The sequence below is a fragment of the Zootoca vivipara genome, chromosome 6 (assembly GCF_965207765.1).
Source record: "Zootoca vivipara chromosome 6, rZooViv2.hap1.1, whole genome shotgun sequence".
NCBI lineage: Eukaryota > Metazoa > Chordata > Lepidosauria > Squamata > Lacertidae > Zootoca > Zootoca vivipara.
Window position 1 is genome coordinate 66,737,530 of NC_142589.1, and position 24,542 is coordinate 66,762,071.

General features: G+C 47.7%; 1 protein-coding gene across 1 annotated transcript in view; it reads right to left on the reverse strand.

Moving 5' to 3' along the window:
• Positions 1-16,943, reverse strand: part of FOXO6 (forkhead box O6) — a 119,757-nt gene extending 102,814 nt beyond the window's left edge. The window contains exon 1 of the mRNA XM_035117804.3: positions 15,248-16,943. Coding sequence (XP_034973695.3) covers positions 15,248-15,724 — 477 coding nt within the window. The 5' untranslated portion in view covers positions 15,725-16,943. The remainder of the gene's footprint in view (positions 1-15,247) is intronic.
• Between the last annotated feature and the right edge of the window lie 7,599 nt (positions 16,944-24,542).

Below are 24,542 nucleotides of genomic sequence, written 5' to 3' on the forward strand. Positions count from 1 at the left end.
GCTATCACCGGCACATAGCTCCAGTGCTCAAAAGTCTGCACTGTGGGTGGTTCCCCCATGACTCAGATGCATGGGGCACATCCACCAGGAGCCATAGGTTCAGTGTTGTGGGCCCAATTTTTATGGAACTCTTTTCTTGTTGAGGTCTCAGACAGGCTCCCCCTCCCTGCTGAAGACTTCTTTTTATTCCAGCAGGCATTTTATTTGATGGCCAATTTTATGGTTTAAACCTATTTTTATTTTTGCTACATTGTACCTTTGTAAACCACTTAGAGATGATTGTAGTGAGTGTGTATATAAATTGTTTAAATAAATAATAAATATAAGTCAACATATTTTTTTAAAAAAAACATGCAGATCTACATCCTCTTGGGGGTGGGGGAGAATGTATAAGTGAGTTCTGCCCTGTGGAACTCCCTCCCACCAGATGTCAAAGAGAAAAACATCTACCAGACTATTAGAAGACACCTGAAGGCAGCCCTGTTTAGGGAAGCTTTAAATGGTTTAACAGACCATTGTATTTTAATATTTTGTTGGAAGCCACCCAGAGCGGCTGGGGAAACCTAGCCAGATGGGCGGGGCATTAAAATTATCATTATCATTATCATTATCATTTTTATTATTATCTCACCACAGTGTGAAAGGCTGCGACCCAATAACCTGGGCAATAACTTCAAGGCGCCTGCTGCTCTTCCTCCTTATAGTTCTTTATCTTTAAACCAGACTTGGGCGGACAGCCCTTAAAGAAAGGACTTGTCTCCAAAAATCCCTTCCAATAGAGGACTTGATTCTGAAAATACGAGCAGAGATGAACAAATCTGTCCATTTCGGTTTCTCTCAGTTTCTCGTTTTTTCTAATCCTAAATTCAGCTCTCCACATTTCCACATCAGTTTGCATTTAATAGTTTTTTTAAAAAAACAACAACAACAGTTCCCATGAAAATTCAACAGGAATTTCCCCCCTAATATACATGTCTGCAAGCAATTTTGCACAATACACAAACTCCTGCAAAGCAATTTTCCCCAATATATTGCATTTTTATTGTTATTTGCATGCACCTTTTACACAAATATATGCTATATATATATATATATATATATATATATATATATATATATATATATGTAATGTGGCTGGAGAATGTTCTGAGAAGTGCAGATTTCAAATTGGGGGGGGAGGGCTATGTTTCAGTTCACATCTAGTTTCGGAAAGTGCGAATGAGGTAAGTTCCCCTTTAAATGCAAACTGACACAAATATCTTCTCCAACCCTAAGTAGGGCCCATGGCCATCCTAGTGAAACGCCCAGAGAATCAATGCCAGTCAACATCTATGCTACTGGGTGTAAATGGACCAACACTCCGGCTTGGTATAAAGAGCTTCCTGTATTCCAATCAGCATGATATTATTGATGTCTATTTCATTCCTTTCTTCCAACCCTGATTTCTGGAGTCATGCAGTCCTGTGAGACACAGCTTCCTGGTTAATGCATGATAAACTGGGGAGAAATCACCCCTTTAAAATAGAACAAAAAATTAAAACAGCTCCACCTCAGAAGCCAACTGAGCACAAGCTTCAGCAGTCACGACCTGTGAGATCTTTTCCAGTTGGAAAAGGTGCACGCACGGGGGGGGGGGGGGACGACGACCCAATTCCAGTTTCATGACATCTGACTTCTTGTTTCCTGGAATTTATGACACGTGAAGGAGTTGAGCGCTCCCTACCATCCATGCCCTGTGTGGGCATTTCTTCACCCTCCCCTGCTGGCACTAAGCAATGGAGACTCACTATAAATCATTAGCAGAGCCTACTGTCTGTAAAAGACTCACAAGGGCCAACAAGAGGAAAGGGAGAAAGACTACCACCATCCGAGTGAAGAGAAACTGCCCGATGCTCAAACCAGGCAGGACTTGTCATCTTCTCACCTCTACCCTGCCCAGATTTGTCAGTGAATGAAATCCGACTTATGTGTGTCCGTGAGACAGTGTGAAATAGTTCCAAGTAGTATCGCCAAATGCCGAAAACTCCGTTCTCCAGTCTAAGGGCCTGACACCCGTGCTGAGCATCTTCAGAAAGAACAAGCCAGAGAGGGAGGGAGGGAGGGAGGGAGGGAGGGGGAGAGAGAGAGAGAGAGAGAGAGTATTTGGGGATGGGGACGGATAGCCCTGTGACTTGAGAGTGCTCCTATTCCACAGCATCTCAGATGTAGTTTATATTCCAGCAGTTATTAAATAAATAAATAAATGAATAAATAAAGTGAAGAGCAGAGCAAGCTGTTCATTTGCAGCCGGTCCCTGGGGTTTAATAAAACTCTACTCACTGCTGTAGTATCATTTTTATGCTATCATAAAGCTGGACCATTTAGCAGGTTTGTGTTACTTCAGCAGTTAGCACTGCATGAAAAGCAATTCCAGAAAGGTGAAAAGGAAAAAAAAAAGTAAGAGGATGAGAACCTAACAGAGGAGAAGGAGGAAGAATGCCATTTTTTTCCCAGTCGAGCCAAATCTCCCTCCCCCAAAATGCTGTTGCAGAGGAGTCCCCTGAACAAAAAAAAAATACCATTTCTATTACAATTCACCATGCCACCCCCCAAAAAAGACAGGTGTGCAAATAGTTTCTCCCTCCCTTCAGTTTATTTAGATTATTTTTACCCTGCTTTTTCTCATAATGGTATCATAGAGTTCTAGAGTTGTAAGGCACCCCTGAGGATCATCTAGTCTGACCCGCTGCAATGCAGGAATGTGCAGCTGTCCTGTATGGGGATAAAACCTGTGACTTTGGTGTTATTAGCACCGTGCTCTATACAATGTATAGTACAGCATGCAATGTACAGTAAAACTGCCTTCCCCCATTGGCTGGGGCTGATGGGAGTTGTAGTCCAAAACAGGGAAGAGTGCAATAAAAAAATGATGCAAGCAAGGCACTTCTGGTGCAAACGGATGCTCTGAAATCCTTCATGCCCTTCCTCCGCTTTCTGTCTGCCTCCAAACATTGCCCTGCTCCAATGATTGCTTTCAAGGATGAGTGCCAGTGGTCAAAACCTTTCCCCAATGTACTATGTACATGCTGAGAACTAGTATGGCCTAGTGGTTACTGCTGGGCTAAGGCTGGGGAGACTCAGGTTCAAACCTCCGCTCAGCCACAAAACTTACCATGTGATCTTCAGTCAGTTACTATCCCTCAGCCGAACCAGCCACACAGAATTTTCATGAGGATAAAAGGAGGGGAGTAGAACCAATGGTGTCTGAGGCACATTTGGACTGGAAGGGCCCAAACAGTAAGTAAAGCCAGAGCCAATGGCAGGGAAAGCTAACTAATTCTAGTTTTGTCTCCATCTTCCTCCCTGCTGAGTTCTACCACCATTCACTCCATCATCCCACTGAGTGGTAGCAACACCAGGCTTCCTTTGGTCATATAATGCAAGTACTGGGTTTCTCTAATAAACAAGGTCCACCCAAGGTGTGCAAGAGCTACAAGGAAGCCCTGGCTTATCAGCAAGGAACAAGCACTGCAAAAAGGACAAATTTATTATCCATATGCATGCACATTTCAAGCTCATGCCAGAAGGCAGAGGAACATCCTTTTGATGTGTGGGTCTATTGCTGATACAAGCAGCCCTCTCTTTTGAGGCCTCTGAACCCTATAAGCCCAGTTCCCACATGGATATAATTCAGTCACTTCATGGGTTCCTTAACAATTTGCAGCTGAATGTGTGAACAGGCTCCACCGAAAGCAACCCTTCAGGTGATGTTAACAGAAATGGAAATTCCATCTAAGATTTTTTTCAGCCTTGGGTGACACACTGGCTCATGCAAGCAACTAACGATTGTGGAAGTAAATGCAATTGCATGTATGAATGAAGCCTTAGTCCTCTGAGTGGAACAGTCTCCTTCTTCACACAATCTAATTGCCACTTTCGAACTTGGGGAGAGTCCTTTCATCTGTGATACACACACCAACACTAGTAGATTAGACTACTGTAACACATTCTAGGTGGCGATGCTCTGAAAGACTGTTCAGGAATTACAGGTTCAAAGAATCACAGCATAGCATAGCATCATAGCATTGTAGAGTTGGAAGGGAACACGAGGCTCATCTAGTCCAACCCCCTGCAAGGCAGGAATCTATTTGCCCAAGGTGGGTTTTGAACCCACACAACCCCGTGATTAAAAATCTCATGGTCCAGAGGTGGCTACACTCATGATTGCAGCTGGCTGTACAAACCTGTGCTTAGAGATCTGCACTGGCTACCACTTATTTTCCTGGCGCAATGCAAAGTGCCGATGACCTTGATCTAGGTTAAGAATAGGAAACCTGCTGATAGCACACTGAGTTCATATGCATCAACAGAAGCTTGAACTTCTGTACCTTGGAGAAACAGCTATGAAAGCAATCTTACTGAGACTTTCAACTGGTAGATAAGAAACCTTACTTTCCCTGCCCAGGGAATACCAGATCTGCCTGTCTGCCTCTCTTTATGTATAGATTTAGCAGCTGGCATACAGAACTCCTTTTCAAAGCACATTTGCATGAGCTAGGCTTGGGTGCTATTGCCTGGTGAATCTTTAGCACTCACCCAGCTCTTCTTTGATAGGGGAAGAGCCATAGCTCAGTGACACAGCATATTCACTGAATGCAAAAGGTTCCAGGTTCAATCCCTGGTGTCTCCACACAGGGCTGGGAAAGACGCCGGCCTCAAACTCTAGAGAGCTGCTTCCAGTCAGTGTAGTAGACAGTACTTAGCTAGATGGTCTGATTCCACATAAGGCAGCTGCCTATGTCCCTATTTCACGGCAATACTGCTTCATGTTTGTTGTTAACTGCATTGAGAGCTTTGGCTTTGAAACAGTCTATACTTTTAAGAAGAATGGCAATAACTGCCTTATCTTAAGAGGAGCTTAGAGGCAATGCAAGTGCAAGTGGTGGTACAGCTCTGAGAGCTGGCACTCAATGAAACTCAACATATATATCCAGGTACACCGTACATTTTAAGCACATGATTCTCTCTCACACACACACCCCTGAAAAGAATCCTGGGAACTGTAGTTTACACCTCACCGAGCTAAAATTCTAGCACCCTTTAACGGCAATTCCCAGGATTCCGTGGGGAAAGCTTTGTTTCTTTGTATACAGCCTACATACACTTTTGAGAGATGAAGCAACCCTTTAGACATAGGACAAAGACCCTAACGCTGCTTTCAAGTATGCAAAGAGGAGAACATCAGCCTTCCCTTCTGATGCCTTCATGATATTCCCTCTAATGGAGGTTAGGAGAGCCAGGAGATATAAGCTTAAGTTTAAAAAGACAAGCACCCAAAGGAACTGCTTTGTAGAACTAGCGGTGTAAACTATGGAATTCTCTCCCACAAGATTTAGTGATGACTACCAAACTGGAGAATTAACAAATTCATAGAGGAAAAGACTACGGTCTACCTCCATTCGTATGCCTCTGAATACCAGTTGCTGAAAATCACAAGTCAGGAGAGCACTGTTGTGCAAAGGTTCTGCTTGTAGGATTCCCATGGGCATCTGGTTGGCCATGGTAAGAACAAGATGCTGGACTAGATGGGTCTTTGGTCTACTTATGTGATGGGCAATGTTGTATTTCTAAGCTTGCTTATTCTCTTAAGGCGCAGAGATGTGTACAGAGAGGAGGAAATGGCTAGCGAGATGAGTCACTAACCTCCCTTCCTTCACTGCAATTATATGCATTTTTACTCCAGAGTAAACCCCACAGAAGGACCGACTTCTGGGATCCAATTGCACCAATGGGGCTTCTATATTGGCTGTGGGCTGCAATCCAATGCACACTTACCTAGAAGCAATCCCCACTGGAAACAGCAAGACTTATTTCCAATAAACATGAAGAAGGTTGCACTGCTGAGCCTCCTTTATACCATTTAAGTGACCATCAGATCATTATTCACACAGATGAGAAAGTGGAGAAAGGGTATTTATAATGTGAATTTATCCTTCTGGCCAAATGACAAAGTGCATGAAACAAGAATGGCTTTAAGCCCCATACAAAACCGCTCCAGAAGCTTGTCCACTTTCAACACACTGCAGTAGCATTGCAATCATGACTATTGCAAGAGAAGGCTTTGTGGGGGGGGGGCATTCCTGTAGTGCTGCACACACTGTAGGCACAGGAGTTAGTAGTCACGATGCCTGCAGACCTTGAAGAAGTATACATTGGTAAAAGCTGGCCTAACCCACAAAACCTTAACCCACAGCCACATTGTGTGTCTTTTAAGCTGTCACGGGGCAGTTTTCTATTCTGCAAAAACTGTTATTTATCTTGTGGCATCCATAGCTAGCATGGGGGGCATTGCTGCCCAGTTGCTTGTACAGTCCATAGGTATGTTCCTTCCCCACAAGTAAATTGCTCCTGAATTGCAGCGGCTACTGCTCTTTTTGTCCACATGATGCATAACGTCCCCCATGATTCATGGTTTTGTGTGCTTATTTTATTTCTGAAAGCAACAGATTACCGGCTGCCCATGCTCCTTTGCTCTGATGTGAGGGACAAAAGGAAGGAAGGAGATAAAAAGACAGCCCGTTTCAACCTGGTGCCCAACAGCAGAGAAGTAGCCAACTCACTTCTCGTGAATGTTCCTATTACAGGGTCACAGGAACACCAGAAGTCAATTTACATCAGGTTGGACTGTTGTCCGTCTTGCCCAGTATTGTGTACATTAGACTAGCAGTCTCATACAGACAGTCCTTCTCAATAACTGCTACCTGAGCCTTTTAATTGAAGGTGCCAGGGATCAAACCTGGTAGTTTCTGCATGCAAGGCAGGTGCTTTACTGCTGAGCTACAGTCCCTCCATATGGTCTTGCTCAGGCATAGGCAAACTCAGCCCTCCAGATGTTTTGGGACTACAACTCTCATGATCCATAGCTAACAGGACCAGTGGTCAGGGATGATGGGAATTGTAGTCCCAAAACATCTGGAGGGCCGAGTTTGCCTATGCCTGGTCTTGCTCAATAGCAAGAGGAAGTACTGCTGGTTAGTCAAGGATGTTGCAGCAGTAATTATAAGCCATGGTAAAGAGATAGGCTGGGCACAACCGTAGGTGAGTGATGGGTCCTCCCCCACCCCTAGACAGGACACTCCTCAGCTTAAAGCACCAAAGCCACCCAGCTAGTTTATATTCATGCCACAAAGGAGCAGCCCTAAGAAGCACAGAGAGAAAGAAAAGTGGGAAGGCTTGGAGATTAAGGTTTTTGGCACTGTCAGACCTACATCAAGCAGACATCCACCAGCTGATAGCTTTATTGTTATACTTTGGATGTCAAAGTGGCACAAACAGCACCTTAAAATGCATCAGAGCCGTTGCTTCTTTGACAGAGGGTGTTGGTTTCCCATTAACAAGTGGAACGCGTGAGCTGGAGCATAAAACTTCAAGCGCTTTGGAATTGATAAAATAACAACTCCCTAATTAAGCAGAACTGTCAGTCAATGGGGCCTTCCGTGCAGCATTGGAAAACAGCAAGCACTTCTGGCACACGTGTGCAGCATAGCAGCGCCAAGACCCACAGCAGGGGACGGTGGCGTGCAGAAAACCTCAGGCCGCCTGCGACCCAGAGCTGCATACCGGAGAGGACTTCCTGCTAGTAAAGCTTTACAGTCACAAAAGAAGGAGGCCAAAAGCTGGAGGAGGAGGGCTGCTGACACCAAGGTCTACAAGCTCTGGACGAATCGTGTAGGCTGCAACCCTCAGACTCACTGCTTCAGCAAGATTGCTCTGATTTAGAAAGAGATGGCACTTTAAATAAAACAAAAACAAAAACTGCCAAAGCCTTTGGTCCCTTCCGGATGATCTGTTGATCGAGCATTTGTATGTACAAAGTTTGTGGGTTGGTTAGACCACACCAGGTGTTTATTGTCCATTTGTTTGCAAGAAGGTGAGACAATGTTCTGTAAAGCAATTGTTCTCTCACACGTCCCGGTGCATTTTCCTCCTCACTTTCCTTATTTAGAAAAGTCCTATTTTGGTAAGTGGAGGAAAGGGGGTAGGGTGTCAAATCAACACTTATTGGATAACCTAAATTTATCAGTGTATCCCCTCTGATAACAGCAACAGTCTGGAAGCACCCTGCACTGCCCAGTAGACAGAAACAATAAATTCACTTATGCTTTGGAGTTTGGGTTTGTGATGTTTTATCCTATCCATTAAGCTCAGAATGGCATTTGGAAGAAGGGGCGGGGGCTACCGGCTAGGACCAGATCTACATAGCTTCAGAGATTTATTATTGATTACACATTGGTATCACGTTTCTCCAAGAAGTGCAAAACAGCACACATCCCCACCACCACCTCATTCTCACAACAACTCCATGAGATAAAAACAGATCAAAGTCCCACATTCTGCTTCATGGCTGGGCATGGGCATGGATTTGAACAGGGCATCATCACAGTCTTAGTCCCACACTATAACCATTACACCATACTGCAGGCACCCCCAAACTCTGCCCTCCAGCTGTTTTGGGACTACAACTCCCATCATCCCTAGCTAACAGGACCAGTGGTCAGGGATGATGGGAGTTGTAGTCCAAAAACATCTAGAGGCCCAAGTTTGCCTATGCCTGTGCTAGGGCATTTGTTAATCGGTGCCCAGGAGCTGAAGTTCTCTGTTCACTTTAGGAGAGAGGATGGAGAGGCCAGCTGGAAGTTTTAAATCTAAGCTTCTAATCCCACCTTTTTTTAAAAAAAAAGACTGACTCATGGGGTGGGGGAGCAACTCCCCTTCCCTTAGCTCTCCACAACATAGGGAAATGATCTGAAACTCTCAGCTACTGAGCCTTCTCTGTGGGTGACAGACTGGGCCTAAGGAGGAGGCAATTAAAGATGAAGACCCACTGCCAGAAACAACCCCACCATCCCAGCAGAGAGAAAGAGAGGAGAGAGATGAAACTCTCTATAGTTGCAATGCTTCTGAACCTCAGACATAAAGACTATGAACAACTCCCGCCTTTTAAGAAAGCGAAACAGTATTGTGAACGCAAGACTGATGAGCGGTGTCCCCTGTATCAGGTTCTCCGCAGGGATGAGGAACGCCTCTCTCTGCAACTCTGGCAATGCACAGCTAGGGGAGAGAAATTTAATCCAAGGAAAGTAGCTCTAACAGAAGGGAGTGGCAGGTTGCAGAGATGTAGATTATTAGGAACAATAAAAAAATTACAGAGACTGACACGACAGAGTTCAGGGACCAGGCCGCAGGTGCAAGGCTCCAATCTGGGGCTTCATATTATGAACTGAAAACCGGGGATGGAGTATTTTCTATGTGAGCACAACATATGAAACAAAAAACTAACAGTCAGCCAGGGCTGAACTTTCCTTTCAGTAGCCAAGACTAATAATCCCACACAGCAACAAACGAAACAGAACTAGCATTTAAAAAATAAATAAATGGATAGATATTCCAACACCCCTCAAGGACTTCCAGCTCTTTCAGCGGTGTCTGCCAACCTGGTACCCTCCAGTTGTTTTCAAACTACAACTCCCATCAGCCCCAGTGAGCACAGTCAGTGTAGACCAAAATATCTGGAGGGCACCAGGCTGGCAAAGGCTGTCTTTAGGAGTTATGGTATCCACAGTTCAGCAGCCTTAAGTGCAAACTCGCTGCCTTATACTGTACAGCAGGACCCACCAGCTAATTAATTATCCCCTTAATTACCTTGCTAACATTGAAGGAAGGTGCCTTTCTGAGATTCCTTAAAGGGAAGGGGATCGTTTCAGTGAGATAACTTAAGAACTAACAAGAAAACAAGTGCCACTCACTCATGACAAGGAGGAGCCATCTTTAATGCACAGAGCTGCAAGAAATCTTTCGCTTTCAGATTATTTATTATTGCACCCCTGAAAAGTGGCACACCTGATTCTCCTCCTCCCCATTTTAGCCTCACAACAACCCTGTGAGGTAGGTTAGTCTAAGAGACTGTGACTGGCCCAATATCAATCCCCTTGACCTAGTGGGGATTTGAACCCTGGTATTTCAGATTCTGGTGCAACACTCTAGCCCCAACTCCACACTGGTGTATTTGTACTGATTATTCCAGGTCTGACTTATCACTGTACCCCCCACCACCACCACCAAGCAAGAGGCTGGTAGCAAGTCCCCTATGCCATGCACCCTATGTGCAGCTCCTGCCATCTCCCTCTCCTCCTGGATTGCTGCAGCTTCTCTCACTTCCCTTCCCACCATCATTGAGTGCTAAGCATGCAAGCTACTGCTTCCCACAGCAAGTTTCATCCCTGCTCCTTCCAACCTGGGCCAATCGGAATATAGTGGCCAGTGGCAACTCCTGCACCCAGCACTGACTAGGAAGGGGCAAAGGAGGTGGTGGCAGCTCATACTCTCAGCACCAGCCAATACCATGAAGGCAGAGAGTGAGGAAGGGAAAGGAAGAGGGGGACCATTCCACTGGTAATGGCAAAGGCAGCGGCAGAAGTGCCGGCCCCACTGCTGGGGTATAAGCCTTGGCAGATGCCCAACATTGCTGACTGCTAACACCAAACTTGGTTGCATTAGCTTCCTTCTTTACCGGTCATTTTTATTTGCCGGTCATTTTTATTCGTTTCCATCTACACCAGGGGTAGGCAACCTAAGGCCTGTGGGCCAGATGCGGCCCAATCGCCTTCTCAATCTGGCCCGTGGACGGTCCGGGAATCAGCGTGTTTTTACATAAGTAGAATGGTCCTTTTATTTAAAATGCATCTCTTGAGTTATTTGTGAGGTCTGCCTGGTGTTTTTACATGAGTAGAATGTGTGCTTTTATTTAAAATGCATCTCTGGGTTATTTTGTTCATTTCCCCCTCCCTCAAAATAGAGTCCGGCCCACCACATGGTCTGAGGGACGGTGACCTGGCCCACGGCTGAAAAAGGTTGCTGACCCCTGATCTACACTTTCATCTCCACCATCATGCCATTGGGTTGTATCCTACTCAGTTATACTCAAGAGCAGACAAATTTAATTTAACACACCTAAGTTAGCCACATCCATTATTTTCAATGGGTCTGTTTTGAGTTGAACAAGCACGGGATACAAAATGGGAAAGTGAAGTCCTATCAGTCCTTTAAATTGCCAGCATGCTGCTTCCACAGCCCTCAAGGGTCTCTCAACGAACAGCATATTCCCATTTTTATCAATACTGTTCTAGGAATGGAGAGTCTCTGGTCCTCCATATGTTAATGGACTACAAATCCCATCATCCCTGACCATTAGGTATGCTGGCCAAGGCTAATGGAGCCCAGTGAAGTGTGGAGAACCATGAGTTCCCCATTCCTGCTCTAGAACATCCAGGGTTTTCTGAACAAGCTGATCCATTGCCTGGTGACCTTTGAGACTGATGGGGCAGGAGGAAGAGAGGCCAACAGAAGGTGGGGCCACAGTCAACTAATCCTAGCTTTGCCCCCATCCTCCTCTCTGCTGCATTCTACAAGGGCAATGTGGAGACAAAAGAAGGCGAAGGTGACAACCAGTGCCACCACCTGGAATGGATGGAGCTAAGAAGGCAATTGGGGGCTGGCTGAGGACAGGCTGAAGTTGGTGGGGCAGCACCCCATTTGCCCTAATGGACCAGCCTCTACTGTATCCCCTAACTCCCTACCCTTCAAATGCAAGCAAGCTTCTATCAACCATCTAATCAGCCAGCCAGCCTGATTTTTTTTTGGCAAGCATACCTTTGCTTCAGTTTCCCCAGGAGGCCAGCGGTGGAGAGAGGAGAAACTACGTTAGAAGAAGAATCATAGTATTGATATGGACAGAAAATCTTTCTACCCACAGAGTATTCATGTCTTGGTTCCTCAAAGTCTAATACACTTCTTCAGGAATGAATCCAAGGTGTGCATCTGGAAGGCTTTTGAAAGCAATGATGGCACAAACATCACACAGTCTACTATCCAAGCATCAGCCTTTCCATAGCACATTTCTTCTCCCGTGCAGTATCATGTGAAATGTAGGAAGCTGTCATAAAGGAAGCCTATTCATAGGGTCGCCCTCACTCAATACTGTCTACACCAGCCTTACCTGAGCAGATGCCTTCAAACATTTTGGACTGCAGCTCCCAGCATCCCTGGCCACATGTCACGATGGCTGGGGCTGGCAGGAGTTAAGAGTTAGGCAATGTTTGGAGGCTGCTGAAAGAGTGGTCTGCCTACACTAACTGGCAGCAGCTCTACAGGGTTTCAGAAAGGGATTTTCCCCCATTGTTGCCTGGAGGTGCTAGGGAATGGTCCTGGGAACTTCAGCATCAGTAGAATGTCCTTACTATGAAACCACAGCTCTTTCCCAATAACCTTGGCACCATTGTGACAAGAGCAGTTGTAAAACAAAGAATTTAACTCAAAGAAATTGGCACCCCAACCAGGGCACTTTCAAACACTTCTCCAAAAATGGAGCACTTTCGTAGGAACAAAGGACGCTGCCTTATCCAAGTAAGATCATTGGTCTGTCTAAGGCAGGACCGTCCACACTGAATTAGCTTAGTATTGTCAATGCTAACTGGGAGCAGATAGCCAGGATTTCATACAAGAAGTCCTTCCCAGCCCTATCTGGACATGCCAGCAGATTGACACCGGGACCTTTAGCATTTAAAGTATGTATTCCACCACTGAGTTATGGCCCTTTGCCTTTTCCAACTTTCTAGAGCTGTGACCTTTGGCTGGTGTAGCTACTACTCTTCACGCAACAGATTTTTTTCTCCCTTGTTTAAATAACTACATGAAGCAGAACAAGAAGTGAGAGTATTCCATAGAAAAGTGTCTTGGACTGTTCTTTGGATATAGTTCTCTCTTCCCATCAGTTTGGGTGGAACTTTGTCCTCTCTGCCACCATATACACCCATCCTGCACCAGGTGTAGCATAAGTACACCCAGCCAGACTCCATCCAGCTGTACAGCCCAAATTACCAAGGCTTCCCCATATGCTTCTCTTGCAAGTACCAATCTATTCACGAGACCTGCTTACCTATGCATCATAAAAGAGTCAGTACTAAAATAGCCCCAAGGGAGAGGAGGTGGATGGAAGGAGAGCCATTCCATTGTCCATGAACAAATAACCTCCACCTGGTATATGTTCCTGTGACTGGGTGGACCCTTGGTCTGATCTGGCAGGGCTTTCCTTATGGTCTGATGTCTCAAGGTCCTTGAGCTCCTAAAACAAGTCTTCTCATCAGCTACTCACAAGTAAGTTGAACACAGAGGAGGGCAAATCCAGGTGTGGTGCAGATGCACAGGGCTTCAATAATGCTCATAACACCAGCCCATATAATGGAGTGGACCTTTCCTGAATTAACACATTGTTTATTATAGGGCGGCTGGAAAGTGGAAAGGAAATCAATTGGAACTGCCTCTCTTTTAAACTGGCCCCTTCTGGTTCGCACATTACCTACGCTTTTCTGTCCCTTCCAGGTGTGATCACCAACACGGGTGCAAGGTGTGAGCAAGCAACATCACTTTGGACACACCCCATTTTCAGCTGGGCAGAGCTATAGCAGGATGGCTCTCACACTGAAGTGAAAAAGTAGACTTCTCACACCACACACATACAGAGGGAGAGAAACTTTCCTTGTGAGTTCAGGGAGTGCAACACACTTCTACACTAAATCACAGTAAGAGGGGAATCAATTACTCCTGACAGAAATATTTAACAATCCAAAGGCAACACCCTGGGATTTTAGCCAGTTCAGCCAAATCCAGAGGGGCGTGTATCTCACTCTGTTGAAAGACCAACAGATATATGAGAATGGAAAACCACTCTGCCCCACGAACTCAGTGCCACAAGGGTTAATCGCTTGTTAGTCCACATGTGCAGGAGAGCCTTTTCAAGCCCTCCTTCAAGGGAACACTTGCTTGTGGGCGGACTGCCTACCAGATGTTTAGGATTCTCAAAAAAAGCACACACAAATGATGCAGCACATTCTGCAAAATTTGCCATTCCATCCAAGACCTCAGAAGCAGAAAAAAAGCTTTTTTAAAAAAACACACACACACACAAATACACCAAATCTTACTTTGACTTAATAAGGAGACATGGGCAATGTATGGAGTGCCAAAGACGGGCAGAGTTTGTAGCTAACACATGTAGACAGTTTGATCGCACTTCCAGTTTTACGAAGCCCGAGACCTCAAAATGGTCATGCACCCAGAGTTCAGTAACACTTGCCCAATGGCCCTGCCCACCAATGGCATCGCATGTGGCAAATTAGCCAAGGAAATCAGTTTTCCAGGCCTTTTTTTTTGTATTATAAACCGCTCCAGCAATCTACACTGCATTCCATGGGAGTGGGGGGGGGGGAAGAGACCTCACAAATATCACAAGCAGAAAACCCCACCACCCAAACTGGAGGACGGGGCATGTCCTTTCCCCAACTGGCACCTCAATCAATGCCATCAGATGAAAAGTACAAAGCCACTTTTACCCACCTCGACTCTATTTCTACCCTGCCCCCACCCCCCTAAGTCCTACTACCAGACAGGCAGCTGCAACTTAACTTCAACTTAAGAGGGGGGGAGGCCCCTTTGTTGATGCTGCTGGGGCGGGGGGGGGGGGGAGTGAAGGAAATATGGTAGGTGGACCAGGCAGCTACTGCAAGATAATCTCTCCCAGCACCAATGCAAAAAGAGAGGGAAACATCTCAGGTCCACTCCACTAATATAACCAATAGAGAAGAGCTCCTCTTCTCCAAGCTAGCTCTGATAAGGCTGCAAGAGCAACTTCTCTTCCCTCAATCCCAGAAGACACCAGAGCTGCTCTCCAGATCAAAGCTGCAAAAGGCTGGAGTGGCCTTGGGTAGACCGTCAGGAAACTTGGCCGGCTCCTTCCCCTTCCAGCTCTGCCCCTCTTGCTACAGGATTTTGGCACCTGCAAACAAAGCTACATAGACTTTCACTCCCAAGCATTCACTACCACTCCTTCCCTAATCACTAACTCTGGTTAAAACCACCACTTTCCAGGTAAGAATGTGCTAAGGGAGTTTAAAAACAAACAAAAAAATGTAGGTGATGGTGGTGGAAAATACACCACCATTTTAACACCCTTCAATTAACATTCCCTGCAACACAGGGGCTGTTTAAGGCTGCTACCGGGCAACTAGACCCCCATTTAGAGTCTACTACATCAACCCAAGGAGGCTCAGCAATAGTGAAACTTCCACTAGCGCCTCTTGAAAACTAGGGCTCTAGTTTCTGCCGAGGGAGGCGAGAGGAGCAGGGTGAAGGAGGTGGAGAATCGCTCGGGTACCTTCCAACCAGCCGAACTGTTGCTGTCTCCTTTATCCTTAAAATAAGGGACGTATCTGACCATCCAGTCGTAGATCTGCGAGAGGGTGAGTCGCTTCTCCGGGGAGCTCTCGATCGCTTTGGTGATGAGATCCGCGTAAGAGAGGTTGCCCCAGGCGTTGCGCCGCGAGGTCTTCGCCTTGCGGAGCTGTCCAACGTCCGCGCCCAGAGAAGGCAGCGCCGGGGTGGCTTTGCCGCGCTCCGACGCCACTCCGGCGTTCTCGGCGCCTTCCGTTCCGCCGGCCAAGGGGTGCTTGGAGCCGCCGCCTCCTCCACCAGCGCCGCTACCACCACCACCAGCGCCGGCAGCCGCGGCTCCATCGTCCTCTTCTCCCGGGAAGTCGGGGTGAGGCAGCGGCCAGGTGCAGGAGCGAGGCCGGCTCTGGGGTTCAAAATCCGGGTCGATGTCAACCTGATGCGCTTGCAGCTTCTCATCCATGTTCCTCCCCCTCCCCCCCCGAAGCCGCCTTTTCTTTCCTTCCCCCCCTTTTTTTCCTTTATCCCGGGGGGTCTCCTTTGTAAATTTCCAACGGAAGGATCGCAACAGCAAACGGCGCTTTTAGGAAGCGAAGGTCCAAGGCAGCAGCAGCAGCATCGCACCAAAGTGGGTCGGGGAGAACGAGCGAGAGAAGGAGGGGGGGAGAACGAGCGAGGGGGGCGGGATATGGAGACGTTGCCTCGCAGGGTTTGGAGAGGAAGGTGCGTCTGGGGAGCGGTGGCGGGGAAGGGGGAGAGGAAGGCAAGAGAGAGTGAGAGAGGGAGGCTCGAGTCCAGAGCACAGCTTGGCCGCGCAAGGGAGGTTCAGCTGGAAGGGCAAGGAGCGGCGAAGGCGGCTGCTTCCTCCATCAAGCCCGGCGAGCGAGAGACAGAGCAGGGAGGGGGCCGCCCGTTCAAGCAACAGATGAGCAGGAGGAGCGCGCCGGGCGCAGGAGGAGCGGCGTGCGCTTTCGAGGGAGAAGGGCTTCCTCCGGCGATGCGAAGCCTCCAAGGCCTCCTTCCCCTCGCTTGAGTCCAGGCGAGTTCAGTTCCTCCGGGCTCCAGCAAGGAGCGAATTAATCCCAGGAAGGAGCAGGAAGAGCGTCCAGGCACAGCGGGAACCCGGCGCTAAAGGGCCCGGAGGTGGCGATGGAGACGCGCGGCTGGCGCTGGCATGATCGCCCTCCTCTCTTCTCGCGCTCTCCACGCCGCCGGCACGCACCTGAGGCAGAGGCTGGGCTGCTCACCCGGCGGCCAGGCAGGTAGCGCGCGCGCGCTTTTCTCTCGCTCTTCCACACACCTAGCACCTGCTGCTGCTGCTGCCCTCGGCGCGGCAGCCCCCTCTGCTCGCCGCTGTCTCCCCCGCCGCCGCCTTGGTATTGTCGGTCACCTCGTCCTCCTGCCGCTGCTGCTGCTTCTCCTTCTCCTGCCGCTGCTGCGCTCGTGCCGCCCCGAGCGGGCGCCGCCTCTCTCTGGGGACCCGGCGGGATGGCAACATGCTGAGGAGGAGGAGGAGGAAACGGCGGCGGCGGCCGCCACTCTCTGCCTCGCTGCCCTCTCGTCACCCAGCCCCGCGAGCGAAGAGCGACTGACACACACGCGCGCGCGCTCGCACACAGACCCACACACAGTGAGAGAGGGGGAGAGCCCGCCAGGCGAGCCGGCTGCACCTCAGGGAGGGGGTGGGCGGGGAGGGAGGAGGAGGGGCCGGGCCGGCGAGCGGAGGGGGAAAGAGGGCGGGGCCTCGGGCAGCACCTTACACGAGAGGAGGAGGAGCGCGCCAGCCGGGCTTGCCTTGCCTTCCCGCCTGGCTGGCTGCGCGCAGAGTCTCGTCGGCTCTCTGCCCGGCTGCACAAGTCTGGACGCTCCAGCCAAACCACATGATCACAACACAAGCGGGCGCCGGGCTTCCCCCCTTCGCTGCCGTCGCGCGAGCTGCAGGGCGGAGGGGGGCGACGCCACGGACGGGCGGCACCATGGCAGTGCTCAGGCCCTCTCTGGACTTCGCCTTGTCCAGTCCTACCCCGCCACCGCAGCACGTCCCGCTTCTTCGCCGAAGGTGTCTCGCGCTCGCGCCACACTTTTCACAAGCAGGAGTGCTGACATTTCTGAACCTCCTCAGGGCTTCCCTTCCTCTCCTCGGGGCCTCCTCACGGCATTTTGCCGCCTGAGGCACAAATGGTGTCTCCCCACCCCCATCCTCCCCAACCAAATTATAGCAATCATGGCTGGTCGGGTGAGTTTGGTCCCGGAGGTAGAAAGTCCCACAAGCACCTCTCCGTTCCCCACCACCCTGGCGATACATTTACAATTATTTATTTATTTATTATTATTACTATTACTATTTTCTGCTCTATCAGATCACCCTAAGACAGGTGGAGCTGCCTTCTTTCCCTGCCACTACCTTGGCAGTACATGTACTGTTGTTGTTGCTGTAGTTTTATGTCCTTTCAGGTTGCTCTATGATCAGCTGGCTGAGGCAGCCACCTCAATCCGCCTAACGGTAGGGTCGGCCCTGCTCAGCGCTTCGCTACCTGGGCACGGGCAGCCTGTCCGCACCTCTCCTCTCCCAGACTTCACAGACACCTTTGCAGCGCCGGGCGGCCACTCCACATGCTACCGGTAGTTCGCCCCACTTATTCCAGAGGGTTCATTACCCCCTTTCGGCGCTTCTACGCCTCTCCAAGCACTTTCCGCGTTTTTTTTCAGAAGCACCAGGCTCTAAAGAACCCTTATCTTCCACGCGCCCCACCGCAGCAATACGATTAAACCCTTCGCGCAGCGCACGTACCCAGAGGTGCTCCCCCCACCCCGCAAGTTCAGGGGAAGCCCCAACCCAGCTCCTTCAGGCCCGCCCGCCTTCCTCCCCCTCCTGTGGTTGGTTAGTCGGGTGTTTTGGGTTGTGTGTTTTTTTCTCTCATTCTAGATTGTTACACTGACCTGACCCGAGTGCCGCCTCCTGATTGGAAGGGACGCGGCACAAGCACAAACCCCAGCGCTCTCCCCATTGGCCCGTTCCCAGCCGGCGTTCTAAAAGGGGCAGGGAAAGGCGGGTTTGGCGGGCGGAGGGAACCTCCCTCGCGTGACGTACAGTGCTTCTTGATTTACCCGCGGGTAACCCGGGGCAACGAAGCTCACAGGCAGGGCAGCCTCCAGCTAGGCCACGCCCATTCGCCTTCGCGCAACGCCCCGCCCCCTTTGCTACAGTATCCTCGTCCAGCCCCCTTGCAAACTTCCAAAGAACAATAAGGCACCTAGGGTGAGGCTACGCCCACTCCCCCAAGGCGCACCCCCTAATATGACTCTTCCTCGAACCCCCATTCATCTTCTCCGAGCCTGATCCCAGTTTGCGCTCCTCGCTCAGCGGAAATTCCAAATCCTATTCGCGTTTCCCAGAAACAAGTCGCACTTATTTCAATGCAAATCAGCAGCACCAGGTCCTTTGGCCAAAGGATGGCACTCCAAAAGCAATAACTGCCAATAAAAATGACTTGCTAGATCTCTAGTGATGCACAGTGACCTATGGCTTGCTTAATCTGGAGCAACTACCTCACCTTGCAATATAGTGCATGCTGAGGGTTAACAAGATGAGTTGTTTTTCTCCCCACTTATGCTTTTGAGTGAAATGAAAATGCAACATTATTATTTGTTTTCATCATTACCTGGAGATAGAAAAGCAAGGAGAAGCAATCCTTTCAAAATAATCTCTAGTGGACAAGGGAATGTTGTGCAACCTCTCTTGGCCTCCTCACCTCTCAGGGGGATGGAGGCAAAGAAGAGTTTGCCAGCTGCTCTACACAGCTGGCTACTTTGGGAGCAACAACCCATATGAAGAGAGCAAAAGTATGCAAAGCCCATAGCTGCCAAGTTCTCCCTTTTTAAAAGGGAAATTCCCTTATGCTGAATAGGCTTCCTCGTGAGAAAAGGGAAAACTTGGCAGCTATGAAAGCCCCCATTGCTTTGAGTCTCCAATCCACTCTAGAATCTTATGTTATTATGCCTGTAGAGTCACATTGTAGCAAGACAACAAATATATAGACTATTATCACAACTAAAAAAAACACCACTGAGATTTAGCCAGAAGGTCCTCCCTTTGATGAGAGTTGTTTAATAAAGTCTTCCTGGTGAATAAATGGTGTGGGTGTGGGTGGGTGCCCTCCAAATTTGGCAGTTGTTCCCACCCTTATATGTATATCAGTGTGGGCACTTTTCCCCTTTCCTTTTTCTAACAAAACAAATTTCCAGGTAAAACATATATATTATTACGTAACACATATATTGTGCATTTTATTTTCTTGTTTCCAGAGGAGTAGAAGTATTAAGCCTTTTTCTGAAAGATGGCGGCGGTAGTGGAAGCACCGTTCGAGCTCCGCATTAGTATTGTATTATTTTACTAGTGTTTTATTATTCTTTTAACCGAAAGAAGGATTGACAGCTGAAGGAAACCTGCAGCCAAGTGAGTAGAACTCCCTAAAGGAAAACAAGATAAACTCCCGAGAGAAAAGACAATTTGCTAACCTGATAAGGGTCTGGCGAGGCCTTGAGAGTTACTCCCTTTTTTGCTGAGTCTGTCTCACGGAGGGCCCTACGATAAGCTCTAAAGGAGGCGAGAAGGCTATTGCCCCAGCGAAAGAGAAATCCTTCAGCTGGAAAATCTTAACTGTGAGTAAAAGACCCACAGAAGACGTCGTTAGTATTTCGTCTCGGCGAGAATTTCCACACGCAGCATTTTATCTATTTTATTATCTATTTTATTGCTGACGACGTCCCCACTGATAAAAATTGTGGATTGACGGCGCCGTTTTAGCTTTTTGAGCAATTAAACACGCTTTTAGAAAGAAAGTTTACGGGGACTGAGGGGAGGCTGTGAATCCAGGAGGCTACTGTTCCAGCAAGCTGTGAAAGATTGCCTCATTTGTTACCTTTCTATTTCAAAGTCATATTGATAAACTCCTTGTAAGCCACAGTTCCACGGTTCCTCCCTTTGATGGTTTTTAATTATTATTTTAAGGAATTGGTTTTTTAACCCTTGCTAGCTATGGGTCATGGGAAACGATTGAGAGAACTTGAAGAACCTTTGTCGCTCCCAAAACCAAAATTAAAAAGGACTGACCGACACCTGGGGAAAAGAGGGTGTGGCCAAGTAGACCACCATGCCGAGGTGGAAACCTACAATCGCTCCCTCCCGCTAGACGACCTTGAAGACCCTACAGTGATGGCCCAGTGCTCCCCCAAATCAACGATCCATCTGAACTCTCCATGTAAAGGGAACCAAACCCCTCTGAATGGAGGAACGGCCCCTGACCTAATGGATTGCCCTAGATGCGAACAACTACACTTGGTTATTCGGACTCTTCACTATATTTTCAAAAAAATGGATGAGATATCTCTCCAATTATCAAATCTCCAACAGAAAGTGGATAAACCTGAGCTACAAACATTTGGATCAAAAACATTCCAAAACTCACCCCTTGTTAAAAAGTCTCCAGCTCTCCACCCCCTCTCAGTCAAATCGGAGGGGGGGAAACACAAATATCACCTTAATCCTCAACTTAACAAACAAGCACTAGTCCTGCAACCTAAGAAAATCTGCCTTTTTATCCGGGCTAATTCAGCAAAATGGCTCAACTTAGAAGGGGCTAAAGAGTGCCTCAGTAAAATCCTAAAGATCAAGAACCAGCAAATAGACATACATGCGGTGCTGCCCCTGCTACAGCAGGACGGTTCCCTCAGGGTGATCCTAGCTTTTCATTCCCCAAAGGTCCCTTCTATGATTGCACGTCGGAAAAAGGACCTGATTAAGGCTGATATCATCCCAACGAGGGTGTTTATGGACAACTTGATTAAGCCCTTATTATGCAGAGCAGCCGACGGCACGCCTCAAAGTACAGACCGCTCTGACACACCAGATAAAGATGCTGCTATACAACTTCCCCATCTAATCTCAGCACCCCCTTGCCCACTTAATGAACCTTCACCTGTACCTGACATCCTGCAAACCTCCTTGGACGAAAGCGCGCTCATCATTTCTTTTGGCGAACTTCCGTTGAGTGAACAAGCAGAAACAATTCAAAGACTCGATGCGCTTAAATCGCAGCTCTTACATGCCCATGATAAAGCAAAGGCCAAAAATAAGCTGATTCCATCTTGCTCGACAGAAGCACAGGACCTCCTTCAATTTAGCCCCGTGCCTAAATCCAAATGTCTTCAGCAGGCTCTATCATGCCGGGCAACAACAACATTATGCTCTGACCTGCATGACGGCCCCTCAACATCTGCCTTAATAAATTTTGACCCGCTCACCCTGACGGAGTCAGCGAAGGACAAAGTCTTGGCCCCTCAGCAAGAGCTAAATTCCGGCTCGACACATTCATCTATGCCGGCCTTAGAATCCTCACCCTCTCCGGATAGAACAACACCCAACCAGCAAATGAGTCTCCAAAGAAACCTCTTCATAATATCTGATCCTACAGCAGACCCCTGGCAACCTCAGCCTCTATGGGAAGGTACTCCTTTAGTACAAGATACGACAGCGGATCTGATTGAAGACCCGATGGGCCGTATAAACAAAATTATCCAAATTCCAAATGACAATTCTACTAGAGATTCTGTCCATGCTGATCTAACTTCCATCTCCTCTAGCAGAATGAATATGCCGACCTTACAGCCAAACCTTCCTAATACGGTTACTACTTTGGGACGCCTACCCCTGTTGCCATCCTCCCAAAGGAAAATAACAGATTTCTTTGTATCTGCAACTCCCCCCACTAAAGAACCTTCCTTGCATCCGAATTGACTGCTAAATGGTCAGACTAGAAAATCCCCCCTGACATTTTTATGTTGGAACATTGCAGGATGGAGGGGGAAAAAAGCAGATCCTGATTTTTTGAAGTTTATAAATTTATTTCAGATAATACTCCTGCAAGAAACTTGGGAAGAGGAGGCAATTGATATAAACGGCTACAATCTCATTTCTCTCCCAGCCTGCCCCTCCCTTAAAGGCGGACGCCCTAGTGGAGGCCTGTTGATCGCCATCTCTCTTAAATTGCAGGCCAAATTTACGCTTGTCCAGTCATTACCTCCTTATGCCATCACAGGCTTGATTTCCGGTGAAAAATTTGAATTACTAATTACAAATGTTTATCTCCCTCCGGGTGGTCTTTCAGCAGACCTACACCGCAAATGGGAAGCCTTGGAGGAGCACTTATTATATTGTTATTTTAAACATCCTAATATTCCCGCAGTAATGGGTGGCGATTTCAATGCCCGTACAGCTGCAAATTGGGAGATGATAAGTAAGGCCAAGTGGTGGGTCCCCCCTAGTTTTCAAAACTCGGCTTTAACCCCCCTGGCTCTGAGATTATCCAAAGATAACAGAGTGAATGAGGCGGGTGTCTTACTCTACCAAATGGCAATCCACCTAAATCTAGTTATTTTAAATGGCAGCTGCCCGCCTGATATCCCTGGAGACTTCACTCACCTGGGTTCATCCTCAAATAGTGTCCTTGATTATTTTTTAGTTTCCAAGGACCTATTCACAGATTTCTTTTATTTCAAAATAGAAAATGTACATTTGAGTGACCATCTCCCTTTAGTCGCTAAACTTTCTTTGGATTGGCTACCGGTTGAGAAAAGACACCCTACCCACATGGGACTAAATGCTGCGGGCCAAATAAGAGGAATAAAATGGTCAGCGACTCAGGCCCAAAAATACACGGCATTTTTCCAAAAAAAGAAAACCGAACCTCATATTGTCCTATTAGCAGATACACCCGACTACAATAAGACTCTAGACTTGTTCTCTCTACTCTATATTGTGCATTTTATTTTCTTGTTTCCAGAGGAGTAGAAGTATTAAGCCTTTTGCAGCAGAAATTACAGCATTGCAGCAAATTTTAAAGATAATGATAAATTTAAAAGAAAAAGAAAAATTAAAATACCCTTATTTTTTGTTTATATTCAAGCTGAATGTGAATGAGAAGACGCTCATGTTGCTTGCATTGAAAAATACACCATGATATGTAGACTGCTTTGCAATCTACTATATGTGTGTGCATGTATACTAAATTAGAAGACTAATTTGTTAGCCATTAAGGTTCTACAAGTCACTTTATTGTATGTTGTTGTGCTGTTCAAACAAGTGTTTCCAAGTCATATTGGGGAGGGCTTTGTCCTCAGAGGCACCATATCCATTCATTAAGTAAATAAAGAGAAGCTTTAAAAACACACACAAATAATTTAATAAAATATCACAAAAATCCATAATAATCCAAAATTGCCGAACATGAATCAGTGTAGGTAAGCAAAATATTGTCAATAGGATACTACTAAATGTCGTTTGGGGGGGGGGTGAGTCTGGCACTTAAACAACCTGCTTCCAGTTCAGTTTTGCTACGGTAGGAAAGAAAACCTAGCAAAGCAGAGCCCCTATGGTATAACTCCCTTTGGTGGCAACCTGCCACCAGAGGCAAGCCCATTGAAAAACAGCCTGCCTTCCTACGACTCATCAGCAATGGTGGCGCAGCACGGTCAATGGAAGGACGTGAGCAGCCGGGTACACTTGCCCCCGGGCCTTGGAGGGCTAAGCCAGCTGGGATGTGGGGGTCTGCGGGACTTACGTTGTCATGCCAAGAACAAGACGCCTGCCTCTGGCCTCTGCATGGGCCAGGGAAGCAAAGGTGTCACCTAGCCTTCAGCCCTGGTGTCTGGGCTGTGCGAGTGGGGACAGGAGCAAAATGAAGCACCACCTGGAAGTCAGTTGCAGCCTGACTTCATTGCATCCCTGAGGTTTTCCTTGATCTATGCCAGTGTGTGCAAGATAAGAGCCTAGGCCAAGATTCTCAATGGTGTATGTGTGTGTAAGTGTAACCGTAATTGTAACCAAATACCTCCACCCCCAAATTTCCCATGGTTGGACATGACTCTTGCAGCACTCCCAGGCTGCATCTGCATGACACTCCTGGGTAGTAGCAGCCACGCTCTGCAACGGTAGCAGGCAGAGTTGGAGAGGTTTCAGTTATCTTTGGCTGATGAGTGAAAGGTTGGTCTTTCTTTGTCACAGCCAGAGGGATGAGCCCCACCAGGTGTGAAAGGTGCATTCTTTGTACATGTCATCCCAGCTGTTTTCAGCAACCCAACTCCAGCTCCTTTGTGTGCTGCTGAGCAGGTTGGGCTAAGGACACAGAGGGAGTGTCAGCTCTTTTGAATGCAGAGCACCTGGGCTGGAAGAGGGCCAACTTGCCTTCTGAGCTGAGGCCTCTTCCAGTTCAGCCAAGCAAAAT